Source organism: Nesoenas mayeri (genome assembly GCF_963082525.1).
Source record: "Nesoenas mayeri genome assembly, chromosome: 1".
In the NCBI taxonomy this organism is placed as follows: domain Eukaryota; kingdom Metazoa; phylum Chordata; class Aves; order Columbiformes; family Columbidae; genus Nesoenas; species Nesoenas mayeri.
The window spans coordinates 159,143,936-159,164,391 of NC_137541.1; the positions used below are offsets into that span (position 1 = coordinate 159,143,936).

Below are 20,456 nucleotides of genomic sequence, written 5' to 3' on the forward strand. Positions count from 1 at the left end.
CCTCAGCTGGGATTTTCCTCAGACCCAGCAAAGGTGTCTGTGACTGGTTATTGCCTCAAGGCTTAAAAAGTAAAACTGAGATTCTCTTTTCAATTAGGGTGGAAATTTCACCTTTGTGAACTCAGTTTTCTGACACTCAGGTTACTATGTGCACTGCTTTACTTGATACAGTTCACAGAATTAACCAAATTACCCAGAATCATGACTAGGTACTATGAATTTCAAGAACACCGTTTGGCTTGAGATTTTCTGTTTTGAAGCTGCAACTCACGAAGCCTCTTTATTCTCAGTGTGTTAAAGTCTGTATCCACTCCCAGATTTATTATACAATGATGAATACAGAAAACTTACCACCCTGCATGAATTCAGTGTACATGAACTCTTGTTCAACTAAAGACCGGTCACAATGGATCAGCTGGAAAACATGACCTGGCATCTACCTCTGAGATGTTTCTCTTTCAGAAGTTCTGAAATTATTTCTCCAAATCATACTTTATATTAATAGATTTTGAGGGGGTATTGAGATAGTTTTTGACTTCCAGATTGCAAGCACTTATTCCTCCAAAAACATTTTAGGCTGTTCAGCCTTTCATTTTAAGAGCAATGTAGTATATTACTGTAGTGTATTTTTTTTCTTGTACACAAGATTAGTCTCAGATGATTTCAAACATGCACGCCTCAAACGGTCACCTATTTTACATCTTCCTAGCCTACCTCGGGCAACTTCTTTTATTGTGAGACAGATTATCAACTCATGATGCCTTTTTCACTTCCACCCAATATAAGAGTTCTGCAGCAAACAGTTCACACTGAGGTTTTTAACTTTTAGACACCTGCGTCAGGGCAGATGAATCCTTCCACAGCGACATTTTCTATTTTCATGTTTTTCACACGAGTAGCAGACTGGTCAGATATATCTAGGGTATACATTAAAAACGACAGATATTTTCACACAGCCAACTCATATCAGGCTGTCTCATAACTTCTCCTGCTTTCTAAAAATAAAACTAACACCAAGTATTTTTCCCTTTGACATGAAACCCAAGACTATTTATATTCCTCCATGCCTTTGGGAAATGTCGCCATCTCTTTATTTTTCATTTTCTCTTAGAATGCTCTTTTGTGACATGCACCTTGTTCTTTTTCTTCCAAATAAATCAATCTTCTTTAATCAAAAGTGGAAAAGGATGAGTGAATATTCAAGAATTTACTGAGAATAATCACTATTTCATCAGTTACACCGGGTCTTAATTTCTACATAGCCTTACAGATGGAATTCTTCAGCTCCTGTTTCTCTATGGCTTCAGCAGCAGCACCTCCGTGGAGCATCAACCCAAGCTTTCCAATCACCCACCCCAAGACTTGCACCGACACTCCCCCCGGGATGGGATTTGCCCCTGTCCTCAACTGGCTGACAGCTGAGATGGTTCCAACTCTCACTTGCCTTGCTCGTTTGTCCCTTTCTGCTTTCAAAGTTCATGGTTACTAGTTGGTACCCCTGCAAACCTAGCACCAAACTAGCATCTCCCTAGTTTGTCATTTGCAAACACTGAAAAGAAAAGAAAACAAAACAAAACCAACCAACAACAAAAACAATGAATAAACATAATTCCAAATAAAACCTAAAGGAACTACTAGTAGGGCTGGAAGGACCTGCTGAAAGCAATTTGTTATCCCCACTGTCACTGCCAAACGTGCTTCGTTTTTCTCGCTAACTGTGGACCTTTACTTAATTCAGGGGTGAAGGAGGATTTTTATCATGTTGCCTCTCCATTAATCCAAGGCGTTCCCATACATTTGCCTACTTTGCTTATCAATAAAGTGACCTCTGATTTGTATATAAAGGATGAGATGTCTAGGCCACAGATAAGCTCCTTGGTTGCCTGCCCATGCAGTGATTAACATGGGGACATCAGTTGGTTCCTGAGGGGTGGTGGAGGTCCTGTTTGCTTGGCTTTCTCATGGCCCAGCCCCTGACATGGTAATTCTGGTCCCCTGCTCAATCATCTCTTTCCTCCCCTAAATCTGAGCGTGCCCAGTTCTGCCTGTCCCATAGGTTGCTAATATGCCTCTAGAAATGTCTGAGGGTCAGATGTCCATGCTGAAGTGGACACATCTGCTAGCACATTTTCATTCTATCAGGCACAAGCTGTTGGCCATCAGGGTGTCATAAAGCTGACAAAGACCTTGTCTGAATCCAGCTCTTCATGATGACCTAAAAAAGCTATCAAGGCAAATATGTGATCCCAAAAGGCTCAAGGCTTCAACAGCATCATTCTTCTCATTTAATATTCGCAAGGTCCTGAAAGAGAATCCAAAGCCATCTATGCTGCCAACTCCTTAGCATGCTTATGAGCTTCAGTGGGTATTTACTCAAGTAATAATGCATAATATTTAAGTTCAATTTAATAGGCATTTACTCACTCTGAAGAAACAGGACTAGTTGTTTTAAAAATGAAAGCAATCTGGCTTTATTTATTTTTCTTTAAAGTAATAAATAATGCAGTACTAGAAATTGATCATAACACACTCTAATATATTCTACCAAAATCTATTTTAACCACTCACACAGGCAGCAGACAGACTACACAGAAATGAGAAAACTGCTGCTGTAATATTTTAGGAGCAACTGTACAGTGACTGTTTCGAACAGCCACTCAATTTCACCTTTCAGCAGGTCTGAGCCACTGCAATTATCTGTGCTCTTTACTTCCTACTTTCGGGTCATTTTCCCCTCTCTTCTTGAATTTTAGAAACTCTCAGAATAGGCTTACGCAGATGAACTGAGAGCACAAAGGAGCGAAAGGCCGAGCACAAGTTGCACATCACCCATGAAATGTCTGTATTCCTCTTGTAGGAATACAAGAGGTGCCCTCACCTAGCATTTCTTTTTCTTTTAACAAAACCTGCTTTTTATGATCCTCTTACACACCATGCAGACCCAAATGATGCGAGATGAGGCTGCACTTCTGCAGGTCCCCCAGCAGTAACCACTGCTCTGAGACATGCTGTCTCCCACAACTTACCCTGAACACAGAAAGGCAGCAAATCTATAGTCGAGGTTACTCATCAGATATCACGCTTACAACACCTGCGTCAGTTTTATAAAATTCACTATACTTATAACTTCTCTTAGGAAATCTTAATGTTCCTGATTTTTGACTGCTTACCGCTTCCTTAACTTATCTGAATACTCTCACATAAACAGACATACATACTATTGTCTGTCACTGCAGATAATATTGCACCAAAAATGAAGTCAAAGTTAACGAATCTCTGCCTCAAGTGGAAAATCATGACAGGTGCAACAAAGAAATAAAAAAACCCAAATAGATGTTTCCACTGCAGTTATGTGGGCAGCATTCTGTACACTCAAAGTAGAAGATTGGCATTTCTGGTGGGCAAGAAATCATATATTGAGATAAAAATACAATATTGGTTTATTTCAAGGGCAAATAGTTGGAGCAGATAGAGGTGTCCAGATGCAATTATTTCAAAGAGCAGAGAACTACATCGGGAGTCTCCTTCTCTGGAGACATTCAAGACCTGCCTGGACGCCTTCCTGTGTAACCTCATCTAGGTGTTCCTGCTCCGTCAGGGGGATTGGAGTGGATGATCTTTCGAGGTCCCTTCCAATCGCTGACATTCTGTGGTTCTGTGATTCTGTGAGCTCTGCACTGCATTGTGTTGTTAAAATTTTATGATGGAAAAAACCAGACTCACATGAGCTGTGTGTACATGCTAAGCACAGTGAAACAAAATCAATCTTCCCCAAATGCCTACAAAATTAGTTGACCTCAGAAAAAAATTTCCCATGTTTAATAAATAAATACATGCCCCAAAAGACTTTTTACTCAACTTGTCAAAGTATCCTTTGTTGAATAATTGAAAGTAAGAAGGCAAAAGGAAGTTATCATATAAAATATAAATACTGGGTTTTTTTAAATTGCAAGGATATGAAAGCTAAAACAGTCTATAACAGGAAAGGGAAATATGTCTTGATTTTTGTTATATGAAAGAAATTAGTGTTTGCCTTTGCTTACTGCTCATGTTATGCAATACTGCCATCTAGCAGGCTATCAGGCAAAGTCAGGTTTCAGCCCTCTACTGGACCAGGGGTGTGTGAGAGGGGAATTTCTAAAAAAATAAAACCGAAACAGAACAGATTTTCCATTTCTTCCCACTGGCTTTCTATATGAGCATGTGATCTAAAATACTGTATGCAAGCCTGCCAGAAGGCTTTATCATCTACACAAGAGGTTCCACTTAGATATGAGAAGAAACTTCTTCTCAGTGAGGGTGCCAGAGCACTGGAACAGGCTGCCCAGGAAGGTTGTGGAGTCTCCTTCTCTGAAGACATTCAAAACCCACCTGGACACATTCCTGTGTAGCCTCATCTAGGTGTTCCTGCTCCGGCAGGGGGATTGGACTGGATGATCTTTTGAGGCTCCCTTCCAATCCCTGACATTCTGTGATCTACACAGAAAAACCACACTATCTTAGGAGACCAAAAAATGTGATTAAAAGTAAAACAAAATACTTGGTTAAAGTTTACATGAGACTTAAAACAGAACTTCTTCAGATTTTCCAGGGTAATCTTTTGGCTTTGCTTCTTTGCTGCCTAGCTGTTCACAAAAACAAAGTTTTGCCACATATTTCATAACATCAGTTGTTTCAAGGCAATTCAAAGTGTCTTTTCTTGACACCGCTTGAGATTCGTTGTGGGCTTCAAGATTGGAAACTCACTTCTTGAATCTGCAAACTTAATTCTGAACGTTACAGCTACTTACACATAATTCAGTGTCTTCAGACAAGATTAACTGGATTGAATTGAGGCTTGTGATTCTTGGGTGTCTAGCATGAAAAAGGCAGCAAGTGGTTTGCATTTGCCTTTCCTAACGTGACAAGCTATTGCTATTCAGATGATACCTGCTCTAGAGAAATGACTCTTCATAATCAAGGATTGTTTAGGTTCACTTTTCCAGCCTGGAGCAGACAAGAGGTGAGATGTTCTGCCCAGGGCGTGCTCCCTGCAAGCATCCCCTCTGATAACATATCTGAGAAAGGAACCTATTCTTCTACCTCCTTTGTTGGAATTTTTCATTAAAATCTCCTTTTCCATTGTTAGAAAAGAATCTTCTACAGGAGTATTTAATGTGGGACTTTATGGAATTTCTAGACCAAATCTTTCAGTCAAAAAAAAAAAAAAAGACAAAAATTGGTTAGATAGTTATTATTCACAGCAGAAGTACTTTCCTACCTGTTCCCTCATTCCCTTAGACACTGAAATTAAAGCTTTTCAAATCACTAAAAAGAATTTTGCACGGGCTCTCATTTGTAACATTGTTGAATATTGGCACTGAAGATGTAAATAACATTTGTTCCCCCTTCCCACCTTCCTTCTCAAAAGCCAGATTTTAACCAACAAAAAGGCTGTTTCCTGCTGCCTTCCACATTTTTTTCGATACATTTTCTCTGTATATTGCTACTCTGTTCCTCATTTACAAGTTCAGCAGGTCTTCACAAGGGAGAAAGGGAACACAAGGCAGAAAATGCTCCGGCAGCCACGCTGAGGACAAACCTCTGCCCTGCCAGGTGGCTTCCTAGGGCCAGATGGGTGGACCGGAGAGGACACCCTTTTTGGGGACACCAGGGAATATTCGCAAGAGGGAGCAAGTGGCGCTTCTGCCTTTTGCAGAAGGGGAAATGAGCTTGAGTAGGTGTCACATGAGATTTTGGTCTAAGGAGAATGTGCCTCCTTTGGGAGCGGTGGCTGCCTTTGCAGGCACCTTGGCAAGGAGAGATGCTCTGATGCCGCACATCCCGGCTCCCCTCCCTTGGGAGCTGCCACACGTGGCGCCTCAAATCCCCATTAAATGCTCGGCATGTTTGTATTTTACGCTATGTTAACTACTTTTTTGAATTCTCGGGCAAATATTTTAATTGTCCTTTTGTCTGTGGCACTCAAATGTAACACAACTATTTTTATTTGCATTGCATTGTAGTTTTACAGATTTTGACAAAACTGAAGGCTACTGAATGATTTCATAATTAATAGCTGCATAATTGCCACCTAATTTAGTGTAAATGCTGATGCATAATTTAAAACAGCTGTGCTAGATAATCATAAGTCTTAGCATGAGACAGCCTGTTGATCTCATATTTCTTTTCAGACATGGCCTATGAGTATTTCATTTTCTTTTGATTTCATTTGCCTTTTAATTTTTCCTTCTTGGTGAAAGGTCATACAATGAGTAGAATAATGTTGTCACTAAATAACACCCTTAAGCAGCATTTTCTATAATGCTATTTTTGTACTGTCAGTCTTTGGCCCATTTTCTTTGCTACAGAACTTAAAACCACGTACTGCTCTATACTGAAATGATAGGAGTGAGACTATTTTCTTTAAAATTATTTGGAATTTGGTAATTGCCCTGTAATAATCAAGAACTAAGGAAGCATCCACTGAGCTTGAAGACCCAGATTAAGACACAGAAATGCTGCTGTCTTAACCTCTCATTGCAGTCAATGGTGTGATACAACCTTGTCAGTTTGCCAACAGAGCCTGGAGATCACTTCTCAGGATCAGTCTTTTGGGCTAGGGTCTCCTGCCCGTCATTCAGCTACCAGTTCAGAATTCTGCACGTTTGTCTGTATTGCATCTGCCAAGCTTGTCAAAATGTTTTGGATAACCTCGACATTCAAGATCACATTAAGTGTCAGTAGACACATGTTTAAGCAACTGAACCAAGCCCTGCGTGACTCTTGAAGGGTGAGCCAAGCTATTCTACAGACTTCATCTGACTGTGTTAATAACCTTCACAGTCTACAATGGGTACTTAAAACTTCCAGCTTGCATGTAGATATCCACACTCAGACACCAACACTTAGGTGTCTTAATTTTGGGCTGAGTCCTAACCTTTTAATTCTTGTAGGACTCACCAATACATATGTATACAGTGTCACAAGGATGGAGCCAGACTCTTCTCGGTGACAACCAATGGTAAGACAAGGGGTAATGGGTACAAACTGGAACATGAGAGGTTTCACTTAAATATGAGAAGAAACTTCTTCTCAGTGAGGGTGCCAGAGCACTGTAACAGGCTGCCCAGGGGGGTTGTGGAGTCTCCTTCTCTGCAGACATTCAAAACCCACCTGGACACATTCCTGTGTAACCTCATCTAGGTGTTCCTGTTCCGGCGGGATGATTGGACTAGATGAGCTTTCGAGGTCCCTTCCAATCCCTAACATTCTGTGACATATATAAACAAAGCAACAGTAAGGCTTTCTACTTAGAAATTTAAAGCCCACCATTCCCCTGGCAGGTGTTGGCATTATTTAAAACTGAAATTCCGTCCCAGAATTCAGAATAACACCTCTCTCAAATAACATTAGTATAGATCATCCTCTGTGTATGGCTATAGGTGAGTGAAGCTGAGCAGGTAACAGTTTCCTTGCTTGCTCCAGTACTGCTAGTCCACTAGCTACAGCAGTAACAATTAAAGATCTCTGAAGTATCTATTTACACACAATTACTGTATTAATATTTTAAATACGATGTTTTACATACTTCTGCCCACAGGCATGCACTAGAGGGAGCCAGGACCAAAGCCTCTGTACACACACCCTAATGCTGCTTCTCACTGTCATTTCACACTACTTGGAACTTTGCTGGTTCCATCCTCCACGAAAATGCTGTCAAGCATCCCCAAACAACAACTGGACTTAAGTTCATTAAGGATCTAATCCTGAAGTGAGGTTAAGCAGCTGTGGCTTCCAGCCACACTGTGGTGGAAACGATTAGAGCAGTTGTGAAGGGAGGAAAAGGGGAAGCACCTCTCATCTCTGGCCCATCATGCTCCTGGACTCTGCACGTACCTTTGGAAGTCCACCTGCCTTTCACTGGAAATTTCAAACTGAAGCCTCCCCCTCCATCCCCTCTCATCACAGCCTGGCAGCTAGAGTAAGCGGGGACACCCGCTCACAAGATGCCCACACGCAGCGACCTGCAGCACCACCAGCTCTTGTATTGACGGAGTTAGTTTTTTATCAGGATTTGTAAAACAGGGTTTGCTAAAGCACTTTCGCTCCATCCTGTTTCCATTGCACTGAGCCAAAGTGATTCACCTCTCCTCCGAAGTAAACTGCAAGAAAATTATTTGGGTTTTAAAACTAACTTCTTTAAGGCAGGAAAAGCAAGTGACTTCCAGTTTTTCATATATTCTTAACTGGTGCCACCCTGCATGGATGTACTACAGCATAGCCTTGAATCTACACAATCCTCTCAAGTCTCGTGCCATACACTGAACACACAACACATAGAGTTTCTGGCCAAGCCTGACCGACTGTCCATGTGTCAATGCAGGCACGTTTTGAGTTATTACTCCTGTTATTTTCAGAAAGAAATGACATACAGAAGACATGAGATACAGTTCATATTTTTTCAAAATACAAGCTGATAGCATATACTAAATAATTTACTGGACACAAAAGAGTTGGTAGGGTTTTTTAGCTGTCAGCTGAGACTCTGTAACTTTGGAGATGTTAACTTTTCCTTCCATGGGTGCTTCAGAGACACCAGGATCATCACACTCAACCCAAGGAAGTCCAGCAACCTTTCCCCAAGCCAAATAATATCGAGCTAAAGGACTAACCCCTGCTACAATTTCTTGTCATGCCTGGCACTGTAAGGAGAAGCTGCGGGAGCTGAAATGGGACAGGCTGAAGGCTGCAGGTTGATTTAAAAGGGCAGTAGAGACACTGCAAAGAGGAAACTGCATCCCAGAGATACGTGAAGTAACATGGCACAGATCATGGGCTACCATCGGCCCCTCTGGCACTCAGGAGTGTGGGTGGCAGAGTGCCTAGGTGGCATTCCTACACTGGAGAGGGTCCCCAGCACACCCCCACCCCAAATTTTATCTAGATGGGAATAAAAACAGTAGTTTTCTGAAATACGCAGGAGAGTTTAAATCTATAAAAAGGACATGAACAACGGATGTTAGAAAGAAGTCTTAAGAAGAAAGTCTTAACTCAGGTTAATTACCTGCTCCTTCTGTGCTTCTTGGGCTAAAGAAATACTGAGTTAGGGCCAGAGTTACTATGGGGCCTTTCCCAGTGTTGTAGTTTGTCTCCAGCTCTTAAGAGGTTGTAAATAAACAGCAAATCTGAAGATTTGCCTCTTACAAAGCAGAAGTAACTACTACTTTACCTACTTCCAAACACACAGTTTTTTTACAGTAGCTTTTTTTTTTTTTTCCTGCTAGATTTGCGATGACTAAAACAAAGAACAGGAGTGAGAATAAGAAGACAATGATGACACATGCTACAGAAGCCAACGAGAAAAGCTGCTGGATGGGACTCATCTTGTTCATGTGCAGCAGTGCAGAGTTCTGGGTATGTACCTACACTCCTTCCACAGGCAAGAGAGAGAGGCAGGACCCTTCAGGGCAGCTTAACTTGCCCTAACATGGACTTCCAGAAAAGCAGATGAACTGGATACCAAAGTTCCAAACAGCTGAAGTTAAAACAAGTGGAAACCCATCCCCACGCTAAACCGCCTTTTAATTTCAGACGTATACACACAGACACAAATATATGCAACTAAATAAATGCAGACAGACACTTTTTACAACCCCTGTTAAATTTAAAATGCTCTACTCCTCCAAGGCAAACAAAATCTGAGCTGGGAAAGGAAGGGCTCTGCCTGCCGTTCTGCTAGATGAGAAAGTGCATTTGGGGACACCTGTGCCTCCCCAGCGGCACCAGTGCCTTGTGTGAAAGTATTCCCACTAGCTAAACAAGGACTGCTTACTACTCCCTTTTGTAGGTGGATGGGTACTTCTGCAACTTCAGCTACCATCGGCCCCTCTGACACTCAGGAGTGCGGGTAGCAGACTGCCTCGGTGGTATTCCCACACTGGAGAGGATCCCCAGCCCACCCCCACTCCAAACCACCCCCTTTTCTCATGATCCCTTGGCGCCTTCAAGTCTCTCTGACACCTCTTTGGGTTGATAAAATTACACTGGATTCCGCAAAAAAGTTTTCTGCTGCAGACACTGTTCCACAAAGGGCAATGAAATGCACCATTTGCTTGCTGCACTTTCCTCCTTGTCCCAAGCATTTTTTCACTAGAAACAAGCTAGCTCTCAGAAAAGAACATACAAAAAGACAACCCTCTTTTGAAGAAAATGCTAGAAGCACGAACACCACAATTTTGGCAAATTAACCTTTAAAAAAAAAAAAAAAACAGAGAAAATGGACTGGTTTGTGTTTCTTTAAGAAAGCAGGGTGTATTTCAGAGGTAGTATATTTTTCCTAAATTATTATAAATTAACTCTTGTGGCAACTTCTGTTTTTCCACAGAATACTTAAATAGTTTTGTGCCCGACAGTATAACTAACTAACCAACTAACTAACTAACTAACTAACTAAATCTGCTCATATGACATAATTAAGCAAAACATTTTCACTGATTTCTTTGTAACTCCTTGGCAGGTGGAGGAGAGTCAATCAACAGGTGAGCATTTCTACTGGGTCTGCTGCAGCTTGTTGGTCCGGCCAGGAGTAACCCAAGGAAAGGTGATAGGGACTTAGTCCTCTGCTTTCCCTTGGTGAGCAAACCTGCTTTGCTTCTCCCTCGGTTTGACCTCTCAAAATCTGAGGGAAAACAGCTCTCGGGTTCAAGTGCTCGAGTGTGGTCCCGAAGCAACAGAAAAGCCAGAAAGACCCAAGTGCTGCACAAACCCCTCTCCGGGCAGATGCCAGGTGGAGTGGGCTGGGAATCTCTACAGCCCCAGCGGAGGAATCAAAGCTGCACACTCTGAGCTGCCACAGATGTGGCTTCCCTGGGAATCAGGTCCTACAGGTGGAGGGGGAGACCCTACCAAAACGAGAACTGTCATTAACATAACAAAACGCATAAGAAAAGGAGAAAGTGTCACCTTTCCTAGCCTGCCTCTGTCAATAACCCCGGGGGGTTCTTTGTACAAAATTCCTAGGTTAAAGATACACTTTCAAACATGAAGCAGGCATAGTCATAAATATCTCAAGTGCTGTTTTTGATCACTAGCATTTACAGAAGACATTCAGTTTTGTTCCTCTCTTCCTTTTTTTTTCAGCTGCTTTTTCCCACTTGTGATTTTAGACAGCTTCCATGCTTACAAATTAGTCGCGTCCACACATGGCATGGAGAAGGCTACATTAACACATCAGAACGTTTGAAACCTGTGATGATCTTCATTTTTGAACTCGAAAGTTCGTAATAGATTTTTGTAAGCAGTCCAGTACTACGGTGATTCTAATTCCAGCTTGGTTAATTACACAGTAATTAGGTACAAACATCGCAACACAAAACACAGCTACATCATTATTTGCAACAAATGTTAACTCTAAATAAGTGCAACCTGTCCCACAAACACTTGCTATAAACGACTTAAAAATAAAAGTAAAATTTGATGGGGTAAACACAGAAGAAAAAAAAAATTCTCCGTGAGAATTTTTTTTGTTAAAAAAAAAAAAATTAAAATAAAAATATCTCAGCACTCATTTAGAGTTTGGGATCTTGTGAAAGAAAGCTTTAAAAGGAGCAAACCTGATTTGCTGTGGCTGTTGCGGCGAAGGGAACACTTGTTGCAGGAGTTGTTGCTGCAGAGACAGTGGCGGCCGTAGCGTTGTGCATCATGGGTACTTTCAGGAGGGGAACCATGGAAGCAATGAACAGGAGGGTGCAGCATTATGGTAAGAGAAGTGGTATTTTTTGGCATGGTGAATATCAAGAGCGGCAAGCCATCGTCATGGGTTAAAACCGGCAGATGGCATGCAATCACAGTGCAAAGCGAGAAAGCGTGGCGGAGAAATAATAAAAAAAAAAAAAGAAAAAAAAAAGGGAAAATAGCTTATTACAAGTACAATTAAAGGAAGGTTGTCAACACAATCGGCGATTCCCAGAAAAAAAAAGAGCGAGGACCATTAAAAACGCAGGGGTTATCTCTAACAAGAGGATTACTTGTGCAAACGAGGTCTCTACCAAAACAGCCCAGTACCTGAGAATTGTTACATGAGCAATTTGTTTCCCCCAGTATTGATATAAAGCACTCCAAGCCAAAATTCTACTTAAAAAAATATAGTGGTTTGTACTGGGAAGGAAAACGATAAACGTTTATCTAAGTTTTAAACACAATTTAAAAATTACTTTCATGTATCTTCATTTTGAAGTAAGCCAGATACTTGCTGTCTTTATAATCAAATTTATGCCTTTTTTTTCCTACTAGCACTGCATAACTGTTAGACTTTATCAGAGTTAAATTACCGTCTGCTTTGAAGCAAAAATCAGGAGAAGGATGATAATAGTTTTCCTGATTTAAATACTACTTTGTTTGATCTAAAAAAGCAAGGTCGATTTTGTGAAAGTCGCTGCTTTTGCTCATTTCAAGAACCAATTTAATCAGCATCTTCATGAGAGAATTATTAACTTGATGTTTTAAAGGCTTGATATTTTAACTGCCCATCTGAGTGGTCACTGGGATAGGGCTATAGAATAACAGAAATATTACTTTTCTGTCTTAGAGGCTGTTGCACTGGGCTTGCTTGTTAATGTTAATTTCAAGCTGCAAATACATTTAAAGGAGGAGCAAGATTCAGATCACGGGTTTCAACAGAACCTCTGTGGATCGAAGTTGGCATTTCTGGGAAACGCTGATAAAACTTTCTAACACACAGCAAAAAGGAGAAATAGGCACACCACTATGAAACTTTAAAACACTGATGAAATTTGCTGGCTTTTCCCAGTATTTTATGATTTTACAGTACTAGACAATATAAAATATAAAGAGAAATAAAACTTGAAAACTGAAAAGCAGACTGGAATTCATGGTATTATGCTTTTGCAGTGTAGTTGTTATAGCAGGTGATATCACATCTAAACTGCAGCTTTCATCTACAAATCTAAACACTCTGCAAAGTCAACCAGAAGGACAAGCGAACCTTTAATTCTAGTCAGTGTCTAAATCTTGCCTAGGGTTTTTGAAACAAGTGAATATACATCATATACAGTATAAAAAGAGATCAATAAAGAAATTTGGAACCTACCAATACTGCTAGCGGGTGTCATGCACAAAACTGACCCTGCGTGTCATGCAATGATAGGTGAAAAAAGTGGATAAAGGGAAGAAACAGGTTAGCCGTTTAGAGTTAACATTCAAAGTGAGATTCAAGCATAACCACAGAGAAGTACGTTAGTTAAATGAAACTGTAAGGTCATTCATAGTTTTGCTTTAACACAAAAAGGCGCTTATGTTCCTATTAAACTGCTATTGAGTATACTCTGGGACTTGCGGCATGTTCCTGTATACACACAAGATACTTCAAGTACTTTTATCCTTTCACTTAGTACTTTCGCAGTGACAGGATTTTGTTTACAGAAATGTCCTTGGTTAAATATCACATTATTTGGGGATTCTAGAACTCATTGCGTAACTCAGCTCAACATCGTGCAGATCAACTTTCACCAACTTTTTGGTGTGTAGCAGAGTAAGAACTTAAAATGGAATGAGCTGACACTGCTCTGCAGAGCCTTTGCCAAATTTGCTCTTGATGCCAATGTGCTCATTCTTAACAAAACACCTGAGGTGGAGAGGTTCTTCTAACCAAAAAAAATACTACTGGGACAAGTCCCCAAGATAAACACCTCCAAGTGTGTAACATTCCAGCAAAAGGCTCCCAGCGCACCCCAGAGATGCTCTGGAAGGACTGTTCACCCACCACGTGGTTTAGTTTTGGTGCCTAGTTCACTTTTAACCTTTCTGGGAAGACCAAACGAAAAATAAGAACAGCTTGTTTTCAGTACATGGCATATAGCGAGCTGGTGAAGGTGAGTGTGTAAGGAGACTAGTCCCACATACATGCATATTTGATAAAAAGTCAAATATGCTATTTGTATTCCTGCTTAATTACTACTGCAGCCTCTTACTCAACATCATAGTAGCAGCATAACTATGAATGACCTTACCCAACAGTCCCCGGAGAATACACATAGTTCCTCCTCTAGAAGCTACCAAAACACTAACAAACAGCAATGGGAAGAGAGAAAAGATCTTTTGTTTTTAAGACCATTCACCAAACAATAAGGAGAAGGTGACAAAGCAATCAAACTGATGTAAAACAAACAAAGTGCAGAACTTTGGAGGTAAGCCATGCTAAGTCAAGCCCCACACTTTTTATTAGGGGAGCAAGTGGTTAAGAAAGCAGAGAAGTTATATAAAACAGTTAAGTTTTATATATATTCCAGCAGCAAAACTTGTCTTAAAATTTAACTTCACACACACACACACACAGGAACACATTTGAAAATTATACTAATTCAGAAAACATCACATAATAATTTAAAATCCAACAGATAATGTCATGCATTGCTCCTTAGACCTGGGTGGCGTGACAGGCCTTACACCCACCAAATCCAGCCTTCCCAGGAAACATGGGAATGTCAGATGTAGCATCTTTAATGAAAAGCTCATGACACCCACTCATATAGAGGGGGTTCCACTTTTCCTAACCTCCTCCCATACCCCGCTACTCTCCCCAAAATCCTTTCCAGGTGCTGGTGGTGCTCGCACAGAGCAGTTCAGCACCGTGAGGAAGATTTTCCACTCTGGGTCTGGGCTCCATCTGCTATGTTACCCCTCTGTTTCTTCTCTTTTTTTTTCATGCACTTGTTTTGGGGCTTGCCAACAACCTGGCCCTTAAGATTTGGTTCCAAGATCCACCCTTCCTACAGTCAGAAATTTGTAAGATAAAACTATAATTACAACCGTTAGTTGGAAAGAGGGATGGATAATAAAAAGCACAAAGAACGAGCTACTTAAGGAAGCATGAGCGCTCCAAAAGTCTGGAAAATATCCAAATGCTATTTCACTGAAAAAGGTTTCAACTACTGTATTTTCCATGGTTAATTTAAAATCCTTGGCAATTGCACATAATAGTGATAAGCCCTGAAAGGGACTGCTTAAGGAATAATACATGTAATACTGCAAATTCATAGAGTTATGATGTAAAATGAATTTGTGGAAGTTTCTGTACGTTTGTAAGCACAAGGGCAGTCTTCCATTCATGTCCAAATAGGCAGTCTCACAACTTTCCTTTTTTCCCAAACACTCCCATAAACGTCAGTATGTTTTCTGCCACAGATATTCTGGTGCACCCATGTGCTAAAAATACGGCATGCTATGACCTACTATTATAAATACAGGGGCAGGCTCCAAGGTTGTTACTCAGGCCTTATAGCAAACTTTCATGAAGTCAATGCCATCTGTGTTTGTTTTTATCTTTAAAAAACATATGGGAATGCTGATAGATTGGGAAATCATCGCGTATTGCGTTTCACTTCTTGTTTAACAGACATTATTTCTATAAACTAAAATAACATCACTGAAATGTCAAGTGCATTTGCAAACACGTAGTTTTAAACAATTCTGGAAATTCACACTCAATAACATTCTGATACTAAAATACGTAATTTGTTAATTACAAATTAAAGCACAGAATTCATTAGGCAGAGTATTTACCTTTGGGAACTTTGGGAGTGGGGGTGACTGACATAATTTAGAGGCTTATGTTGTTATTGTTTACACAAGCACCTAGCACATTCCTTCTCTTGCAGTGTTAAAGAGAAGCCCAGTCACCAGTCATGGTGCAGTTCGAGCTATCTCTGAATGCCCTGATTTCTACAAAGTTCTGAGCACTGAAATGCAAATTACATTCACTTCTCTTCAGATCACCCCTAGGAAGAATTATAACCTCAGCAGTTATTAGTGCCAAATGCTAAAAAAAAGTTCTGGTGATGTTCCAAAATAAAAACCATGAGGTCCAGAGGGACCTGGACAAGCTCAAGAAATGGGTCCACGTGAACCTCATGAGGTTCAACACAGTCAAGCGCAAGGTCCTGCACTTAGGTCAGGGCAACCCCCGGTATCAATATAGGCTGGGGGATGAAGGGATTGAGAGCAGCCCTACCAAGAGGACTTGGGGGTACTGGTGGATGAAAGATTGGACATGAGCCAGCAATGTGCGCTTGCAGCCCAGAAAGCCAGTCGTATCCTGGGCTGCATCAAATGGAGTGTGGCCAGCAGGTCAAGGGAGGTGATTCTGCCCCTCTGCTCCACTCTGGTGAGACCCCACCTGGAGTCCTGTGTCCAGCTCTGGAGCCCTCAGCACAGGAAAGACATGGACCTGTTGGAGAGGGGCCAGAGGAGGCCACAAAAATTACCAGAGGGCTGGAACAGCTCTGCTGTGAGGACAGGCTGAGAGAGTTGGGGTTGTTCAGCCTGGAGAAGGGAAGGCTCCAGCAGGACCTTATTGCAGCCTTTCAGTACTTAAAAGGGGCTTATAAAAAAGATGAGGACAGACTTTTTAGCAGGGCCTGTTGCAATGTGACAAGGGGTAACGGTTTTAAACTAAAGGAGGGGAGATTCAGGTGAGACATGGGGAAGAAATTTTTTACAATGAGGTTGGTGAAGCACTGGCCCAGGTTGTCCAGAGAGGTGGTAGATGCCCCATCCCTGGAGACATTCCAGACCAGGCTGGACAGGGCTCTGAGCAACCTGACCTAGTTGCAGATGTCCCTGCTCATTGCAGGGGGCTGGACTAGATGACCATTGAAGGTCCCTTCCAACCCAAACTATTCTACAATTCTATGATTCTGTGATTCTAAAACACATCTGATGCCTTCAAGCCCTTCAGTGCAGCTGCAGGGAGCAACGTGTTTTGCCAGTGACTCCACGCAGGTATGGATGAGAAGGTGGTGGCTGGTGCTCCCCTGCTTGTTCTGCTGGTGTGCAGCTGAGGTCACCCCCAGGGCTGTGAAACAGCACCCAGGGGCACAGAAGGATGTGCCACAGCCACAGCACAGCTTCCCCACGGCATCTCTGAAGTGTGATGCTTTTCCCAGCATTTTTGTTAGTGGAACTTGGCCCTCTCATCTCCTAGGAGAGCGCGGGGAGATAAAAGTCAAAATACAGCTGATTTAAGGTAGGAAAAAAAGGGTGAACTGTGGACAATGATGAACGAGGCTATGAACGTGCAAAGCAGCCTAACAGCATATTGTAATTTCTGCTTGAATTCTTGTACTTTGCAGGAGGAATTCATATCTATAAACGTCTGTGCAGACTTCACCTCAAGTAGGGCAGGGAGCATAATAAAACCTTCCGTAAAGTGCAACTGCCTGGCACAGGGGCACAGGGGCTATCTAAGGACACAAAACTGACTCTATGGGGGTACAACATACCTGTCGGGATAAATGCTGCATGTTGCTGCAACTGAGCATTGGCAAGAGCCTGTTGATAGTGCAAGACACTGGGATTGAAAACGGCACTGGCACCATTGCTTTTTTCAAGTGCTTGTCTCTTTGGTAAAGGGTGAAGAACACCAGGAGGAAAGGCCTGCAAATAAGAAAGTTAGTTAAAACAGTGTCATTTTTAAGATGTTGTCTGTAACATATACATAAATACAAAAACTTATTATTTTTTAAAGCGGCTAAAGATGCCTCATCATGCATATTAACTCAAAGCACAGCAATGTAAAATGAGTGAAATTTTGTTATTGATAGCAAAAGCATGGTACTATTAACCTAAAACTGTAGCAGCACAACTACTGAAAAGAAAGGCTTTTAAAGCAACGAAAATGGCATTGCCTTTAAATAGGTTTTCAAATATTATAGGGAGAAAAAACCACTTATGTTTCATTGCCAAGTATTTTCTTTTTTTTAATTTAAATATCATTTCCTATTATTATACAGATTAATGGATTACGTTAAGCGTTTTCAATTACAGAAGCAGTTTTATCTCAATTGGACTTTTCATGAGAGAATATTTAAAAAAATGAAACCATGTTAGGAACCAAACTAAATCGTCTGCGTTTATTACGTATGAGAATGAGATGGATAAATATCGAGTTTCCGGTAAATTAACGAGTATGTGAAATCATTTCCGGTTGATGTTCAAAAGTAAAGCGATACAAATTTCATTAGTTGCTTCTCTGGAAAAAAACAACAACAAAAAAAAAAAAAACAAAAAAAAAGCTACATGCAAAGCAAAAGGTGAAAGGTCAAAGTACCAGGTCTACAGTTGCTTCGAGAGGTCGCTTCATTGCTTTGGCAGTCGACTGAGTCTTTTAATAACAGGCAGCGAGCACATGATGGCAGTGGGCCAATGGGATTCAAGCGAATTAACATACAGGTAAACAGCAAGCAGAGGTGCATCATGGGAACGGCATTGCATTTGTGGATAGGTGAGAAGGAAAAAAATATTCTGAATGCAATATACAACATACAAAACACTAGGCATGCACAACAACAAAAATGTCTTCTAAAGAAATGAATATTACAGTTCGAATTAGTACCGAAGCAAAAATGCATCTACTATACCTTAGTTAAAAGCATATAAGAGAGTAAAATATAGATGTTTGAAATTCAGGAAAGTTGAGTAAAACAGCAGCTTGCAGAGACTATTAAGCATCGTATAAACACTTCACAGAGATGCAGAAAGTTTTAAGGATACATCTATCAGAATTCCTGATAAGTTAGTTAAGTCCCATTTTAAAGCAGAAAACTCAATTTGGAAGGCTACATTTTCAAATGCAAAGCACTAGTGCAAGTTGTAACGTGTTACAAATGCTACTAATGTCAGTGCTTTCATGCTAAGGGTCTTTCAATTAAGAGAACTAAGTCATTTGACAGATTTGGGGTCCAAAATGAGAGAGGTTCTCCTTTTCTAGTACAAAGCAGAATAAGTAATATGTCTAGTTACACTAACTTATCATTAATTCTTTTTTTTTCCCTACAGCTGGATCATTTTTGTAGATTTTTTTTCTTTGTAACTTACCACATTACTTTGAGAGGGAAAAAAAGTTTTTCAGAATTTAAAATATATTTCCTAAATTTTGATACAACCTTCAGGAGCAGGGAGCAAAAATACTGCTCTCAGTTCATAAGCAAATGTTAACATATGAGTTAAGATACTAGTCCAGCATTATTAATTTTTTTAGGCATAGTACATAGGCATATACATTAATGTGTACTTCCATAATATGATCAAAGTGATGGCTGATATGTTGGCATTCTGTAAAAAAATCTTCTCATATAAAATTTTACTTTTAAGTTTTATACTGTAAGCAATTCTTACAAACCTTTAGAAAGGAAAGCAAGGTTTACTTAGAAATCAGAATTTTTACTTTCGTTTTTTTAAACACAGGCCGATATTTAGCTCTTTTGAGGATATGCAGATTATGTCTATCTTGACATCAGTATGTGGAAATATGGAACAAAAGTGGGAAAAAAAAAAAAGAGGACAAGGCTCAAAATGCCTACAAACAGCTAATGGCCACAAGATCAGCAAGTGCCCACAGGGTATTCTGCAAGACAGCCCTCACTTTGGCTACTCCTTGTTCCTGGCTCTGTTGCACCTAAGTTGCATGAGGCTCCCAATGTCCTCCACATCTCTCCTTCAGCGCACTTCTGGATTACATATCCTAATCTATAGGAGCTGCTCGTCCATCTGGGGTCCAAGACTCAGAAATAAAAAAGGAACACCTGGTGCAAAGTGAGGATCTGGAGAGCCTTTTTGTGTCTAAGCAGGGTGCTGCGCAGCTGAGGTGTGGTACCCCCATGTGCACTCCAACAGGAGACATCCCTCAGATCTACTCTCCATCCACCATGGATGGAGGCGAAGCATCACGATCGAATTCAGCATTGTGCGATGATGAAGTCCACAAATTCAAATCAACATCCTAAAGAGTAGAGGATTTCAGCTAATTAACTTTATTATCCAAATGTAGATTTTATCTGATCTCATATGTTAACTTATTATCTCTGGGTTTATGATTGCCTTTCTCCACTTCTTCTCCATGCTGTTCTTAACCTCACCTCCCTATTTGGAAGCTTTTTGCTGGCTTTCCTTGTCATCTTCCACAGCAAGTTCAGTCTCACAGCTTTCCCAGCCTCAAGGTTTACACTTGATCTGTTTCTAGACCTGCTCATCAACCGTGAAGTCCCCCACTCTTTTAAGGCTTTCAGACCAACTGTCCATTTTTCTCTCCCACCTCTATCTGTCCTTTCATTTTGTCCTAGTAGTAAAACCTCCTTTGCCTCTTTCTGTTTCATCATGAAATCATAGAATGTCCTGATTTGGAAGGGACCCCCAAGGATCATCGAGTCCAACTCCTTTCCCTGCACAGGACAACCCCACAGTTCACACCATGTGTCTGAGGATGTTGTCCAGTCTCTTCTTGAACACTGTCAGGCTTGATGCCGTGACACCTCCCTGGGGAGCCTGTTCCAGTGCTGCACCACCCTCTGGGGGAAGAACCTTTTCCTCATGTCCAACCTAAACCTCCCCTGGCACATCTTGCTGCCGCACTATTGCTCTCTAAATCCAACTGAGCATTCTTGGTCAGCCTTGCTGGCTTG

At 41.0% G+C, this 20,456-nt stretch overlaps 1 protein-coding gene across 27 annotated transcripts in view; it reads right to left on the reverse strand.

Moving 5' to 3' along the window:
* The window catches only part of MBNL2 (muscleblind like splicing regulator 2), a 72,005-nt gene that overhangs the window by 4,506 nt on the left and 47,043 nt on the right, over positions 1-20,456 (reverse strand). For 5 of the 27 annotated variants that reach the window (XM_080341303.1, XM_080341299.1, XM_080341298.1 and 2 more), the window contains 3 exons: positions 17,280-17,433; positions 13,091-13,126; positions 11,096-11,689 (listed from right to left, as the gene is read on the reverse strand). In XM_080341303.1, coding sequence (XP_080197429.1) covers positions 11,580-11,689; positions 13,091-13,126; positions 17,280-17,433 — 300 coding nt within the window. In that variant the 3' untranslated portion in view covers positions 11,096-11,579. Of the gene's footprint in view, positions 1-11,095; positions 11,690-13,090; positions 13,127-17,279; positions 17,434-18,106; positions 18,161-20,456 lie in introns of those variants that run through there. The other 22 variants (XM_080341304.1, XM_080341300.1, XM_080341292.1 and 19 more) reach the window with 10 other exon arrangements.